This window comes from Pelodiscus sinensis, chromosome 5 (genome assembly GCF_052426305.1).
Source record: "Pelodiscus sinensis isolate ZL-2025 chromosome 5, ASM5242630v1, whole genome shotgun sequence".
Classification (NCBI taxonomy): domain Eukaryota; kingdom Metazoa; phylum Chordata; order Testudines; family Trionychidae; genus Pelodiscus; species Pelodiscus sinensis.
Genome location: NC_143056.1, coordinates 73,981,116 through 73,998,240, shown reverse-complemented (window position 1 = coordinate 73,998,240; position 17,125 = coordinate 73,981,116). Strand labels below are relative to the sequence as shown.

At 41.6% G+C, this 17,125-nt stretch overlaps 1 protein-coding gene across 1 annotated transcript in view; it reads right to left on the bottom strand.

Annotated features, from left to right (window-relative positions):
* Positions 1–17,125, bottom strand: part of MYBPC3 (myosin binding protein C3) — a 142,276-nt gene that overhangs the window by 89,110 nt on the left and 36,041 nt on the right. The window contains exons 8-14 of the mRNA XM_089778538.1: positions 14,603–14,647; positions 11,646–11,702; positions 5,387–5,410; positions 4,174–4,337; positions 3,186–3,318; positions 1,479–1,603; positions 400–505 (exon numbers count right to left, since the gene is read on the bottom strand). Coding sequence (XP_089634664.1) covers positions 400–505; positions 1,479–1,603; positions 3,186–3,318; positions 4,174–4,337; positions 5,387–5,410; positions 11,646–11,702; positions 14,603–14,647 — 654 coding nt within the window. The remainder of the gene's footprint in view (positions 1–399; positions 506–1,478; positions 1,604–3,185; positions 3,319–4,173; positions 4,338–5,386; positions 5,411–11,645; positions 11,703–14,602; positions 14,648–17,125) is intronic.

Genomic DNA, 17,125 nt, shown 5'->3' with positions numbered 1-17,125 from the left:
GCATGTTCCCATCCGGCCGCCATTTTTAAATCCTCTTAGTTCGAATGAACTGCCCGCGGCTACACGCAACAGTTTAAAGTTAATCCGAACTAAGTCCTTAGTTCGGATTAACTGTTATACCTCATTCCATGAGGAGGACTTAGTTCGGATTAACTTTAAACTCAGTCCCTCTCTTTCTCACCTTGAAGGCATGTGGCTTTGGGGTTCTACCCTATCCCTCTCCTAATTGCTTCATGGACAGACCCCAGTGGCTCATCTTGTGGACCCCATTAGATAATTTAATAGAATTTCTTTTTGTTAGAGACCTTGACAGTATAACCACACTAGTGGTGTCAGCCCTAGAGTGCCCCAAAGACAAAGGTGCATCAGGTGATGTTTTCTTTCTTACGTTCCCCTTACCATTTCACAGCAGCCCCTTCCTCAGACACTTCACATTCAAACTCCACTCTCTCCCCAACCATCACCACCTGGTCCTCCAGTGGGTGACTGATCAGAATTGGAGGCTCTGAAAATGAACAAATTTGCTTTAAACACGGTCTAGTGGATGGAACACAAAGAGTACTAAGATCCCTATCACTTCACTATCAATAGAGTGGAGGAAAGGAGAAAGGATATGAAGTAAGACATACCTTCTTCTATAATAGGGAACGGTGAACTAATCTCATCCATCCCAAAGCACCCTCCAGTGCACACTGCATGGGAGCATACTATTTACTGGGCCAGTTCACACCGTTAATTTGATCTGATCTTACATTATGAGACATAGTATAAAGGAGGGATTTAATCATTTTTTACTTATAATCTTCATAAACCTAATTCAGGGTTGTTAAACATTAGCCCATTTGACATATTTGTGCAGCCGGTGTAACATTTAGTTTATGCACAATCCAAGCTTTATTTATAAATGTCTAGCCCTCTTTGTTGCAAATACACCCTTCTAAATGTGAACCAAGTATAACCTCCCCACCACTAGACTCATTGGAATGTTAACAATAAAATATAAAGATAACAACTGCAATTTCAACATTGATTATTTAATTGTTGCACATTTTTGCAGGTGGGTTAGGGAAGGGGTTGGGTCTGTAATTTTGTTTTTAAAAGACTGAATGAATGTTAATGCAGCAATAGTCGCAGATAGAAAGGGCTCATGGTGTGCATCTGGCCCTAAGTAGTTATGACCAGAATTAACCCCTATTTTCTGCAGGAAGATATGGTTATATCTGATATGTCATAACATTTGTTTTGTCTCCCTTTTACGATGCACTGAGGTGTCCTGTTAGCTTGTAATTGGCTGCTGCACAGATTATTGTCTTCATTTAGCTGTGAGGAAAAATGTCTTGTTCAGTAAATAATAGAATGTTTCTATTTTTAAGAGCATCCTTTTCTGTGAGATTAACTAGTTTCAGAATAGAGGAACAAGACACGACAATATAGAGAGTGTTAAATTGGATCTGCTTCTCTTGCTGGCAGTTACTCACCTTTTACAAATAATTCTGTAAAGCTTTTCTCCTCATCAACCACACACTGATATGCTGCATCATCTGCTAGAGAGCAGTGATTGATAGTCAGGATCCTCTTATTCCCAACAGCCTCAAAAATGTATCTGAAGAAATGCAAAGAGAATCTAAGTATGATTATCTTTACATCTGTACCTTAAAGCTATCCACCTTGTCCTAGTGCATGAGGGAAGGCTGGGTGAGAGGAGTGAGAAGGACTTTGGACCAGGCATCCTGTTCTGGCAAAGAGGAGGGGAAGACTGAGAGCTATCTGCTTCTAGAATACTAGTGAGAGATAAGGGGGTACAGAGAAATATTTATACCAACGGATATGGTGTAATGGGGTATTCAGCACTCACACTGAGTAGCAAGGGAATAAGGATCCATTCTGAGCTCATACAGCCCCACCCTGCTGCATTTGTAGCAAATGCACCATTTAGAGGTGTAGTAGAAAGGCAGGGGAGCAGCTCATTTGGTGGCAGATCAAAGAAGAAAGCAGACCTTTTACTGGCAAGTCTCTAAACAACTGCCCAAAGGTCTCTTCCTGAGGGTAGGGAGGGCTTGCTGCAGAGACAGCCTGAGAGGAAAGCACTCCCCCTCATTTGAATTCTGGACTTGATTGATCCACTTTATTTGCGTTTGGATTATCCTAGCAGGGGAGAGCCCTTAGAGTGTGCTGGCTCAGTTGTGCCATACCACAGAAGAAGGCCATTTCTGCCTGAGAGGAAAGAAAAACCTTGACATATGCTGGTGCCAGGAGGTGCTCTGAGGTGAGCAGTTGACCCTCATGCTACGTTACTCCAATGATAACTTTAGGACAGTTGCAAGGAGGCAATGGGAAGTGGCCCAAGGAGGGCTGCCTTACACATCACCAGCTATCCAATCACTGATTGCCCTCAAAGAACTCTGGGTTGGATCCTGAAAGTGGAGTCTAGGTCCTCCTCCTCCATCAACAACTCTTCCCAAGTGCATCATTGGGCAGTGCTCCCCAACCAATCTTGAGTGAGGGCTGTCTCACAAGAATACTGCCCTTCTTCTTAATAGCTGCTAGAATGCAATCCAGTACTAGTGTTCTACCATGTAGCCTCATATATGCCTGATTTGGGACATAAGTGGAGCTACAGAACAGACTTCAGGACAAAGACTCTTCAGTTGTTACTGATGCCCTGCTACATCTAAATAGGTCCCATAGAACAAGAAGGACAATTTCACTAGATCTTAAATACATTCAGAAACAGCAAAATATAACCTGACCACTTACTTGCTAAGTGGGCAGATGGCAATGTTCAATTCCATGTGCAGAGAGTGAGAGTACAGGACAGGGGAGAAAGAGACAGTGATGAGAACTGTGAATTGAATGTCATTTCATATGTTAACTGGCTTGGCACACACAATGACATACACATATAGACTTCATCTTTCCCTTCTGATATTCCCCCTTTTTTCTTTGTCTATACTTCCTGAAGATGGCTTGGTATTTACTATTGTTTCAGGTGGTAACACTTTACAGGCTGGATTTTCCAGCCTCCATAGATGATGTGTTGGGGGAAATGGGCATGTGGGGTCACAGGCTCCCCTAAATGGGCCAAATGCCTTCCTAGATTTTAATTGCTGAAGTCAATGCCTTCATTCTGCCCCCTCTGCTACTGCAGGCATGGGTTGCCACTTCCAGTTTCCTTTCTAATTTACCTGCCGCTCACTTGGATCTCCTGTCCATTCTTCAGCCATTTCACTTCAGAATCTGGGTTGGCAAGCTCAACCATTAGCTTGATCTTCTGTCCTTTGTCAACTTGGTAAGCAGGATCCAGTTTCTTGAGGAATGCTGTGATAAAGAATAGTTACAAAAAGATTTTAGTAATTTTTCTTTGCCATGTTTCCTTACTTTGCAGCCTGATCTGGAGGGAAGGAAAAGAGGTTTCTAATTACCTTTCCTATTGATTTACCTTCTTAATCCTTGATCTGTTCTTTTTGTATCTTCTCACCTGCTATTTGTCTTTCCCAAATGCCTTATGCTTCATTCTCCATCCTTTTCTATGATTTTGTGATTTGATTCAGACTAAGCTGATATTAGTTAACATACTAACTAGTGTGTTCTAAATCTAGTATAGATAAGGCAGTGTGTAATTTAAACCAGTTAGGCTTTTACTCAACATGTGCTAAAATTTCCCACTAGGCTTTTCCTTGATAACATATTAAAGGCAATGAGCCTTGTGTATGCTAGACTTTTAAAAAGTCTAACATGTCCTAATATCCCACTTTAAAATCCTAGTCTAAACAAGACCCAGGAGATCAGACCAGACCAGACAGTGGTATCTTGAGGTATAGTTGAGAAGCCCTTGCTTTCCAAAGAAAACAAAATTGATCACTCCTGTTTAAAGAAACCATTTCTGGGTAAGGCACAGAACATAATGTTATCATAATACCAGGAGAAATATAGCAAAATGAGGAAGGTATGAAATTTGCAAGAGTCATAGTGAGATAGTTCAGAATACTTACTAAAGGTCTGATCTTTGGGAACAGGTATCTCAAGTTCTAAAGACCATAGGGAAAGTTGGAAGAATTAGTTAAATCATGTGCCTCTCCCCCATTCACCTGTGTCAATTAATGTTGCTATTGGAAACACCCATGACCAATAAGATAAGAACAGATATTTTAGGAAGAACTAGAGCTCTCCAACCTGTACTCTTCTTCTCCTCCTTTTTTATGCGTTTGAGGCGTTTCAGCATCCCTCGTAGGTCTGTGATACCGTACTGGAAAGCAATTTTCTCATACTCAGAAGGAGGAGCTCTCCGCAGAATGTCCCAGACATCAACTTCAGGTTGTGATTCAGTTTTTGGTTCACTTTTGCCAGGATAGGAGTAGAACATTAGAATGACACATTAGAAAGAACTTCAAAAGAAGCCTTAATCTTGGCAATCTATGCATTGCTTAAGAGATACCAGTCCTGCATTAAATATCAGCAATCTTGCTTTATTATTATACAGAAATGATTAGAGACCTTAAACAAAATCAGGGCCTAAGTGTGGTAGATGTTGTACATATGCATATTAAGAAAAAGTCCTTGCCCTGAAGAGCTTACAGTCTGTTTAGGCAAGACAAAGTATTAACCCCATTTTAAAGATAGGGAACTGAAGAACAGAGATGACTTTCCTAAAATCACCTATGAAATCTATGGAAGAGCCCAAATCTTGAGAATCCCAAGATCATGTCTATGTGGGTATGTCTACACTACCCCGCTAGTGCGAACTAGCGGGGTAATGTATGCATACCGAATGTGCAAATGAAGCCCGGGATTTGAATTTCCCGGGCTTTATTTGCATAAGCCGGCCGGCGCCATTTTTAAATGCCGGCTTGTTCGAACCCCGTGCCGCGCGGCTACACGCGGCACGGGCTAGATAGTTCGGACTAGCAAGCCATTCCGAACTATCTGTACACCTCGTTCCGGCCGGCTTATGCAAATAAAGCCCGGGAAATTCAAATCCCGGGCTTCGTTTGCACGTTCGGTATGCATACATTACCCCGCTAGTTCGCACTAGCGGGGTAGTGTAGACATACCCTTAGAGATGAGTCCTTGTCTCCCATGATTTTTTCTCTCTCTATTAAAGTGAGGCCTGGTTCATCTTAAAAGTGAAGATCAGGTTTTGTCATGGGAAGGGTTATCTATAATCAGTTCTTAGAGTTGAAAGACACTTAGATTGGCAGGTTCTGGCTAGCAAGATAGTATTAACAATGGATCACTCAGTTTATGGATTACCCAAAGAGCTGGTGAGTAGAGGAGAGTTAACTTATGGTATAGTAGTACTCAAATGACTAGCAGGATGATCTGCTGTATGAAAAACATTATGTTCCTATCATATTACATATTATTTGAAGATTGATTAAAAACTTACCGATTTACTGAACGCAAGAAGCTGCTGGACTCGAGAGCGTTGCAGAGAAGTATTTAGAAAAACAAGTGGTATCCCCATGGCAGGAAAAAGGGCAACGTGTTAGTACAACAGAGCCATCATTATCTCAAACATTAGCAGAAAACACCTGCATTTCAGCAGCAGGGAGATTAAGGATATATTGCACGTAAATATACTTAAGGAAGAATGCATTTTTTCTAGTGATATCAGCTAATTCCCACACTCTGGAGTTCCAACTTGCAATTTTATATTGCAGATGTACACACCATAATTAATTCCTGCTATTGGAAGAGGGCAAAGTGGGGCTATTCACATCACTATCCTGATTCCAAAAATAGACCTTTAATCTGTCATGTCTTTCAATGGATTTCTCACAAGAGATAGGGTTAAGGTTAGGTGAATTCCTCTGAAGGATGAGGGTGGTAAGACAAAACATGCAGATTCCTGATCACTGGAGGGAAAACCAGGACCTTTTAGAACTCCCTGTAGGTGAAAGCGACGAGGAGTTCTGTGGCACCTTATAGACTAACACGGCTACCCCTCTGATACCTGTAGGTGAAGGTGATATTCTGATATTTATGACCATTCAGAATTCATGTGCCTGTCTCCTACAGTAAGATCTGGTCTTTATTTTTCCCCATTTCTAATGCTCTCTGACCCCTCCATCACACACCAAGCTATGTAGCAGGCAGTGAAGGAAATGTTGAGGACTGTTAAAACACAGCGAATAGTCCTGCAGCACCTCAGAGACTAACAAAATCATTGTACCATCTACATTTTTTGTTACTCTCTAGGGTGCTGCAGGACTATTCACTTTTTTTTAAATATTTTTTTCAGTTACAAACTAACACAGCTACCCTTCTGAATCTTTTGAGGACTCTGTAATTTTCTGTTCATTTATTCAATATACTATGGATGTACATAGAAGGAACATTCTGTGAATGCCCATCAGAGCTTTCTTGCGCAAGAGCATCCATGCAGTGTGGACGTTCTCTTGCACACAAGCTTTGAGGTCTAGACACACTTTTGTGCAAGAAGTTTTTGCAGAAGATCTCTGACTGAGGTTTACCGAATTTGAAATAAGTGCTCCGCTATTTCAAATTAATTTCAAAATAGCAGTTTGGCTGTGTAGATGTTAGTAAAGTTATTTCAAAATAACGGCTGTTATTTCGAAGTAACTTTGCTGTGTAGACATACCCTTAGAGAATTACTGTTTAAGGTGGTTTATCATCCTTTATTCCCAGGATTGACTGGTTGGACCTTAGGCCACAAGTACAGGCCACAGTGGAGGTGCATTTTCACTAGAGCATGTCTGCATCCTCCAGAAACTCAGCCAGCTCCTTCTCCACTACAGGTCCCCACAGGTTTCTTTGTTTTGGTTAAATGATTTGTATTTAGCCTTGCAATAAACAGATCTATAAACCTCCTTTTTGGGGACATAAGGATCTGGCGGGAAAAGGGGTTTTTGCGCAAAAAGAAAACGTCCACGCTACTTTTTTTTCCCATAAAAACCCTTTGTGCAAAAATGGCTTGCATAAATTATGCAAATGAGACATGGAAGCATGCTAATCTGCACCTCATTTGCATATTCACTGCTGGCAAAACCAGCACTGTAGATGTAGCCATAGTGTAAGATCTTTCAACATACCAACCACTCTGGGCTAGCTTTTGCTTGATAATGTGAACAACCAACTTTTATAATACTGTCTAAATACATATTTCCTAATTATACATGTGAGATCTGCATTGGAGTAATTATGCTCTGTTGAGGAAACAGTGGTTCAAAAATAAGTATAGAATCATAGGTATAGACAGAAACTATTATATCAAATCTAGTCTCCTCTGTCTCTAGCTAACCTGTATGAACTATCCACCTGAATATGTAAGGTAGGATTGTTCACACTGTGTTTAAATACTTTGTCTTGGTTATTTTTAAAGCATTTTGAGATAAATCTTCCACTTTGAAGATTGTTCTCTAACTACCTAAATCTCAGTGCCAAGATGTTTTCCCTCATATTCAACTTAAATTTTCCTTGCTCAGTTTTAACCCATTATTTGTAGCTATATTCAGTTGGAGCACCTGAAACAACCTCTCTCCATTCCTGGAATGTATATCTCTTTATAATTATAGAGAATTATCCACTTCAGTCATTGTGTACCTAAGCTATATATAATGCTGTAATATTGCCATCTCATCACCTGTTTGTTCACAGGAAATGTTTTCTAACTTTCAAAGCCATGGACTGGCTTATAAATTGCCAGTACATAATAAAGATATTTTACAGCTAAGAATCACCATTTAAATAGTGTAGAATCAAGCACTAAGAAGAAGGAAATTTCTATTTATGACTGTTCAAAATTCATGTGCCTGTCTCCTACAATAAGATCTGGGCTTCATTTTTCCCCATTTCTAATGCTCCCTGACCCACTTCAACTTCATTAAAACATTCTCTTAGTTCCAGTTTAGTATTCACAGAGGTTGACTGACTTTTCTCACCAAGCCAGAATAATACCCTCACAGCCTAAGAATTTCAGGGAAGAGAATGCTGTTAATGTGGTGACACTAGCTTCCTCAGGTGTCTCCTGCGCTAAAGGTATTCTCCCTGAAGTTCAGGATTTTAGCTGCATAGATTGACAGTGCACTTGGGGACATTAAGGTGAAGCTCATTGAACCTGTTGTAAACAGAACAGGCAGCTGATATTTTTTAAACATGTATGAGGATATTAAAAATAGTTTTGTAGATCCCAGAGATGGTTCCTTCCTATCCTGTTACCCTAGATTGCTTGGACCCTGTCAGCTGTTACTTCTTTCAAGGTCTTTTCACTATCCTATTTAATAGTACTGTGACAACTGTTCCCTTCCCCTTTCCCATGATCTCTTTATAGCCTATGATACCTGAATGTCAATACCAGTCAATTAAATTATAGAGGCCAGAAAATACAACTCCTGCACAATATTAAATGCAGTTTTCTCTACAATAGTGAACATGTGCACTATCTGGAAAGAATAGCACTTGATGATGGGTAGGATGGAACGGAAGTAGTAAGTGATGGCAGAGGTATCATTCCTGCATTCTGTCTTTGCAGCTCTTGATGGTTCTTCAACATATTTATTTCTCCAGTTGTGTTTTCAATGAAGCACATAGTCACTCCATGAAGAGGGTTTGGTGCCTTTCAGGAGTCATTAATGTGGAGTAAAAATGCAGTGATAGTTTAAAAGTGTCATTTCTGGAGTCATGGTTTTTAGTATACTATTAATGAGAACTAACTCAGTGGGCCAAAAATCATGAAAGTACTGGAGGTTATTCTCTTTTTTTTTTTTATTTCTCTCTACTTGCTAATGACTAAAATTGACCATGAAGGCAGAAGGAAAGCTCCTTTAGAAGTGTTCTTAACTCTTGCGCTTCCCTCTTCTCCCAGCTGGCATCAATTTAGGGAATGGTACAGACTCAGAGCAATGTTTGTCAACCCCTTATTTGAAGTAAAAATCCTTACGACTCAATTTATTCTAAAGAAATAGTTAAAAATCCATTCTACTCCTACCAAAGGTACTGCATTTGACCTCTCAAACTCTGAAGGCTTTGGCCACTCTGAAGTTACTCTGGAACTTTTATTGTCTTTGCTTTAGAATTGTAATTACATTTTCAATGTCTTGTTCCCTCCATGATTGTGTTATCTGACCCCTCTGGGGATCATCAAGGCCCACAAGATGAGAAACAACTGGTATAGAGATAATGGCATTAGATAGTTCAATTTCTGTAGTTCCAGACTCTCTCAGCAGGCTCTCCCTGTGTGATGGCAGAGTCCCTATCTAGTTGGCACAGTAGTATGTGGTATATCTGAAAATAAAAGGGGCCCATGAGGCAGAAATGTAAAGTCAACAAGTTCAGTCCTATAGCCCTGAGCATTGTGCTACTTGATCTCTACTGGCTCTTAATCTACATCAGTGATCACTAACAGGGTTGTCCTTAATGGGGCCATATGCAGGATTAATGGGGCCGTATGCAGGATTATTAAAGTGCCCTTATGCTCCACTGGCAGCAATCCCCAGCTGGCACCTCTCACCCTAGTGTGTCAGAGGGGCACAACTACCCCTCCCCTGCACCCATAGACCCTCAGAACCCGTCCCATTGCTGACACACACCAAGCTTTGTATGCAGTAGATGCTGGGGCAATGCCTCAAGTCTGGCCTTGTGTTGTCACATGGGGCTGCATCTTGCCAGAGACCACAGCCCTCCTGCAGCCCCCTATCCACTCCTGGCTCACCACCTGCATTCTGACAGGAAGTACGAAGCACTAATAACAACAATAATAACACGACTGGTTGCACATGCTTGAGTTTGAGATAGTGTGCGTGTCTGTGAGAGAGAGAGAGAGAGAGAGAGAGAGAGAGAGAGAGATGCGTGACACTGTCTTGTGAGAGGAAGAGTGTATGTGGGTGTGAGAGCCAGTCTTTGTGAGAGAGACTATTTGCTAGGCCTGGCTCCCCTCCCCGCCTCACACTCGTTTGTGAAAGTTTCACTCATCCTGGCCTCGGCCAGACTCTTGCCGTAAATCAAGTGATGCAGGCAGGTATGCAGGCAGGGTCCAGGGAAGGATTCTCTGGATGGCAGGGGCCACCAGTGATCATCCAGCCACGTGGCTCTAGGCTCTCTGGTGATGGGGCGGTAGAGACAGAGTCTGGAGTCCTCAGGACTGAGGGACAGGGTGGGAAGAAGCTCCATGACCCAGTATGGTTCAGGGGCCAGAGAAGAGAGGATTCCAGCACCCCAAATATGCCACATATACAGCCTATGCTTGAGGATGCCATAAACACAGTTTCATTCTCTTATAGATTGAGCTCCAAACACATGAGCAGAGACTGAGCCCAGAAATCAAGAACAACAGAAAGTTGGCTAAATAGTGCATTGAGGAAAACTTGAAAGAATAAACCATGTACAACTTGGCAAAAAAAGCAACTCAGGAACATCTGTCAAATTTGAAGATTTTTAAATACTGAGAGAGAGGAATAGTGTGTGATGATCCTAAGGAATATATTTAGCAGAAATAACATGACGATGAGCAAAGGAAACTAGTTGTAAAGCAAGAGAACATTTTATAATAGTCAGATCTATCAGAATATGAAACATTTTCCTATGGAACATGGTGGAAGCTCCATCATTTGAATGTATGAGTATACTGAACAAAACATGAAATATAGTTTATGGGGAACAATCCTGAACTGACTTCTAAATTAGCTGAATGGACTAATTGTGATCAGAGAAGTCTTTTCCATCTCTAATTTCTGTGCAAATGAATTAAGAATAGAGAAGAACTGAAATTTTGGACTATTAAAAGAATCTGGAAACAGAAGCCTAAATTAAAAGTGCTTTTTTTTTTCAAAGCGGGAGGGGGGGGGGCGGTTGAAACATACAGGAAGTTTAGGAGAGAACATGGACTGAATCTCCCCCTTTATTACTTCCAACGGCACTAATCATTTAAATGGATTTCAGCACTGAAAATCAGCAGGTGATACCCTCCACCATGTTGTCAGGGTTTAGGGAATTTGATGAGCTCTACATGTGAGACAAGGGGAGTCACATGTATTACTCAAACCACATGTACTTTTTATTCCATTTGTCTCATGCATTTTATAGCAAGATGAAATAGAAATCTTACTCTCTGTTTTAGATGACAGAATCCAAAGCAGTGTGTCCAGAATGAGATGGCAAGTTAAAAGAGTGAAGCACAGGTAGTCAAGATCAGGTGAAGGCAAGGAGGGATGAGATGCCATAAAACAAAAAGTGGGGGAGGAGGAGAAAAGGGAAGCCAGGAAGAAGAATCAGAATTTTGGAAAAAATCACAATTGTTATAAACAGACTTTTGATTTCCCCAACTTTGCAATCCCTGTGACAGCTCAGAAGATTAGAAAGCTGCAGACAAACACTACGTCCCAAAGGCAGCTGTTGCTGTCCTCATGGAAACCTCATTTTGCAAGGAGTAAGGGAAGTCAGAGGAAGAGTGTTCTTCCTTTAACTCCCTGCTGTGTAGACAGCACCAAAAGCAGAATTAAGCTATTTTGACTTCAGCTACGCAATTGACATAGCTGAAATTGTGCCACTTATTCCAACTTTAGCCCTGCTATGTAGATGTACCCTAAGGGAATTATGAATTGGTGGAACTTTAACTTGCTTCAAGTTTAATGCCTTCCAGGAGTTTTCTTCAAGAGTTTGTTAGTATATTGCTGCAGACTTAAACTCACCTCTTTTTTAATAAGGCACTAAAATCCAGCTCTCCACCTTCTTCATGTCCCTCGGCACTGTACAATAATAGAAAAATATAATAGTGTCAGAAGGAGATGGGGAATCGTTCATATGACCAGAATACTTTCATAAGCATAAGATGCATCATTGGAAGGAAAGTAGGAAATGTTTCGCAGTGACTTTAGAATGTTCGTTGGCATGGCAGCCATTTTCTTTTAGACATCTACAGATTTTTCTCTCCTCCTATTTGTTGGCTCTTATATAAATTTAAGTGCACTTATTGAGCCAGGATTTCTACTGCTCTGCTTACAGAAGAAATCAGACACTGGCTAATTCAGTGACACATGCTAATCTAGGATATAATTGTAATCCCCCTTTTTCTGAATGAAAAGAAAAGATATCACATATATAATCAGTAGTCCAATAAACACATTTCTCACATAACCCAGGAAATTTGTGGAACATCACAGGGATCTTCCTTTAATATCATAAGTGCTTTCCTGGAGACTATAGATATGGGGATGTGGAAACTGTTTTATGAGACTGGCCAGAATTAAGACAACAATATTTTATTTTCTTTAATATGGCTACACAACTTTTTCCAGGTGATTACATGTCTACCTCCTGCCTCCATTGCATCATTCATCCTTTTTTTTCTTCAGGATTGTTGTGATTCCAGAGCTCATCAAGGTGAAAATAAATGTGAGAGAGAATGTGCTTGGGAGCATTAGAGAAAGCATTCCGTAATTGGCTCTTACCATGGAATTAGGTGATACAATGTTTTGATTGAGTGGTTTGTTGTGAATAGAATCAATCTGATTAAAAGCGAGTATTTCTCTGTGTGTGATGCTTCCTGGAGAGCTCAGAGGTAAAGCACAAATGCTTTGTGTGTGTTAAAAAACATTCAATGTGACTTGGACATGAATTTACTCTTCAGAACATTTGAAGTACACTTTTACTCTGAAATGTCACTCTTAAGTAGGTTCTGTAGCTTTTTGTCATGAGAGTTTTCTGCAATCTGTATGAGATTCCATGATAAATGTGTATCAGTTACTTCCATCACAAATGTTCCCAGTTCGTTAAGTAAAAAGTTACTTTTTTTCTCTCCACTGTATGCCAGTCTTGCTGTTCAACCATGGCTTGGACAACCAAGGTCAGGGGTGGGCAATAATTTTTGAGCAAGGGACACTTCAAAAATTTTTGAAGTGGTCGCGGGTTGCCCCAGAAGGGATGAGGCCTCATCCAAAAGGGGTGGAGCCTGGGATGGAAGGCACAAGCCCTTTAAATAGAAGCAGTTGAAAGGGTTCACATGTCCCTGGCTCCCAGGCAATGGGCTAGCATGGGGCCAGATCTGCGAGTTCTTTCAGTTGCTTCACTTTAACGGGCTTGTGGCTGCCAAGCAAAGCAGCCACCCGGAGGCGCAAGCCTTTTAAATCGAAGCAGTTAAAAGGGCTCGCAGCTCTGGTGCTGCTAGCGAGATGCCAGGGAACTGAGACTTGTGAGCTGCGGGAAGGGCACGAGCCCTTTAAATAGAAACAGTTGAAAGGGCTCATGCAGCTCTGGCTCCTAGGCAATACACTAGGGGACAGAGCCTGGAACAGCCACGTGGGACGGATCAAAGCCCTAGGCAGGCCAAATTCAGCCCATTGAGTGGTTTTTGCCCACCCCTGACCTAGGTGAACTGTTTTTCCATCTGATTAACCATCAGCAGCAGTAAAAAGTTCAACTGCACCTGTGAAATTCCACTGTCTTCAGACTAAACTTCCAGTGATACAAATGCAACCCTACTGATTTCAGATTCTGCCTCAAGTGACAACCTCTGTTGCACACATTATTGCTTTTAGAACATGATAATTGACATATCAAAACAGAATTAGGGTCTATGTTGTGCATTGTCCTGTCTCCAATATTTGCCAGGACTGTTTGCTTAGGAGGAAATAATCTTGTTGAAGATAGCAAACCAAAGAATTTCAGGGTGGCAGGAGCAAATACAAAACAGCACCTACAGATTGAATTTTAGTTAACAGTTGTGTTGATAAAGAGGGAATCAAATCCAGTTCCCTCCTTCTGACTTGCATTGACACTGCAATGTTAATTGGAGTCAACAGGAGTAAAAATGTATTTTAGTTAGATCTGATTCTTAACATGTATTGGAAGAAAATCCTGTGCAAAAGTGCAATTTTTACATAGTTGCTTTCAGACTAGATGGGCACATTGTTTGGTAGATAAGAACAACTTGCATGTCAGAGGGCTTTAGTCATAAATAAAGTCACTAATGTAAGGCTAGATTTCAAAATAACTCAAGGCCAGATTTTCAAATGGTCATCACTTATAATCAGACACTTATAATCAGATTTTTCAACAGATCCCAACCCCAACATATTGAGCTCTTTGATAATCCTGGCCACTTACTTTGAAAAACTGGCCACTTTTTCTGGTGCCTAAATGGGAGCTGAGATTTGTAAGTGCTGAGCTCTTCTGAAAATTACTTACTTTCTGAAACTCAGTTAGAGTTATACACATATAGGACGTCTGAAAGCACTAAGCCCAGATTGGGATAGGGTAGCCCACAGGTAGATTTTCATATCCTAGTGAAAATTTGTGAGGGAGATGTAATCAGAATGTGTGCATGATAGAAGGGCAGACTCGCATTCAGTTTGAGACTTCTCAGAGTCACAGTTCTAAGAAGATGCCATATGTCCAGGATGTGCTCTTCTTGTAAATGAATCTCTCTCACTGAAGCATCTAAGTACTCTTCTCTTTTCTCATTGTCTCGCATGATCATAGCTTTTGTGTTTTCTAGTCACTTATAGGAGCTAAGTATCATAGTTATCTATTGTAATTAATTCAGATGTCCAAAATTAAATCTTCAGCAATTTATGATTCTCTTCGCTGGTCAGAGAGAGAGAATTCAGTGTGAGGCTTGGTTCTGACTGCTGGCAGAAACCTGGGCTACCTGAGACAGGCTGCGGGCATTCTTCTTCCTCCTCCCACCAGGCTCCTAAGTGAGAATCACAAAAACAGAACTTTAGATTTATGCACTTCAGTTTAATCTCTGCTGCCTTCTCAAAGAACAACCTAAGAACCTCAAACTCCAATCTCCACTGGCAAGTAGGAAGTAGTTTTAGAAATGCTCTGTTCCGGAGAAGCCTTTTCTATGTGAAAGGGAGAATTGCCATTGCCTAGTCCATTCAGTTGCATGGTAGGTTCAGAAATTATAACCCAGAGGTTTTTCTCACAACCGATTTTTTAGTGGCCATGAAATGTGGCCACCAACTCTTGCTGGTGCTACACTGACACTTTTTCCTAAAATATTTAATTAATTTTAGGAACCACAAATATGCACATGTTCAGATCCAAATCACTGTAATTTTGTGGGTTTTATTTTTGCAGACTCAATAATAAAAATAATGCTGTGATAAATTATATTTCTGTGATTGTTAGTATTACTTTTAACAGAAAATTTAGCGACCTCGTGGACTTTGAAAAGCAATAAGTGATTTTAACAAAACATATAAGTATAATTTTTTCATAGCCTTCCAGCTAGCTAGAAAGTCTACTATGAAAAAGTAATACTTGTATGTTTATTAATACCACTTTTCTCAGCAAGCCCCATGACAAATTAAGCCCCAGAAGGTGGGAGGTTCAAGGGGGAAGTAGCAGAGACAAATGGGTGATGGCAAGATGGATTTGGAGCCTGGGGAGACAGCGGGAGCCAGGGGCAATGGGGGTCGATAGTGAGCCTCACCTCCCCATAGCCATAGCCAGAGGCTGGCATCTACTGCTGTGTGGCCAGTGGTCGGTGTCTGTGGAGCTGAGGGTCAAAGCTAACTTCCAGGGGTCACTGTCCCCATGGTCAGAGGCAGGAGCAGGAGCTACATGGCCAGAGCTGGGGTTTGGAGCTTGCTTTTGCATGTCTGGAGCTATGGATTGGCACCTAGAACCAGTGCCCTCTGCCATGTAGCCAGTGCTTGGAGCTGGGTGCTCAAGGCCAGAGCTTTATGTCTGGAGCCGGGGGTCAGTAGCTGGTGCTTGCTGCTGCATGACCAGCACTAGGGCCAGCTCCTGCCACCACATGGCTAGAACCTGGGATCAGAGCCAGGGGTCAGTGCCTACTGCCATGCGGCTGGGGCTGAGATCAGCATCAGGGACCGGATCTGCATGGCCAAAGCTAGGGATTGGCAGCTGGAGCTCTACAGATGAAGGCTGGAGGAGTGTGACCAGATATAGAGCTCAGGTGTTGGTGTCCATACTCTGTAGTTCTAGCCTGATGCTGGGTAGCTGAGGTAGGAGGTCAGTGCCTGGGGCCAGAGCCCATTGCTGGAGCTTGTCATTGAAGCCCAGGGGCCAGTGCCAAACTGCCATGCAACTGGAGACCAGAGCCTAATGCCCTCTGGCTACATGGGGTCCACACCCAGAGTTGGTGGCCTTGCAGCTAGGCTCCTGAAGTCCTGCTGCTGGAGCCTGCTGCCAAACAACCCCAGCACTGAAGCCCAGAGTATCTCTCCCCAAGTAGGTCAAAAACTCATCTTGCTTCTGCAGCACAGCATTGCGCCCCACCTGTCTCCAGGGGCAGGGCAGCACGTCTATGAGTAACGAGGAGGGCAGGCTAATGATTTGTCCCCTTTTCTTTCCATTTCCATCCAGGAGGCTGTCATGTCTGACTCTGGTGGTCACATGCGACCACAGTGACTTCATTTGAGAAAAACTGTTTTAACCCTCCCGTATCTTCACAACTTTGTCATAACAAATGTCTCAAGTCATCCAGAGTTTTTGCATGGGTATCCAAATACCTCTCTTCAGCTCCATAAAGATAAAGGAATCCTAAATATCCTATTCAATCAAATGGAATCTTGGGCCTTATTTGAATCATAGTCCAACTCTGCAAAAAGATGTTATGTAATGCAGAATGTCTGTGTCTTGCATTCTGCTGTACAGAGAAGGCAGTAAATGAAAATCTGGTTCAGTCAGTTCCCAGAGACTTCCTAATACAGTCCAATAAAGGAGGGAGGAGTATTCAGCTCTAGCTACTTACATATTAAGATAAATAAGTTAATTTGGATGGGGAAGGGTGTTGATGGGAAAGTATATAATATATGTTTCCTCCACATGAAGTAAAAAGTCCCTGAATCCAAAAGATTTCTTAGGATTTTACAAACATACTGCTCTCACTAGTTCTAGATTTGTTGCTGCCTGTATTCTGGTTGCAGAAAGAGGAACTGTTCAATGCCAAGTAAAGGACAACCAAGGCTTGGCTATGTGGAGATATATTTAAGTGGCACCAGCCTGTATCACAGTATGAGTGACCTGCTGCACACATGTATTCCATAGTTACTGTTTTAGTTAAATTGCATAAGACTTTTCTTGGTTCCTTGTGACAGAGTTGAGTGTAAAAAGCAGATCTCCTATAATAATAACTTGTGGGAAAGCACAAGAAACTGACTGTGGGAATTGAGTATAGGATTTTGTCTTGCATTAG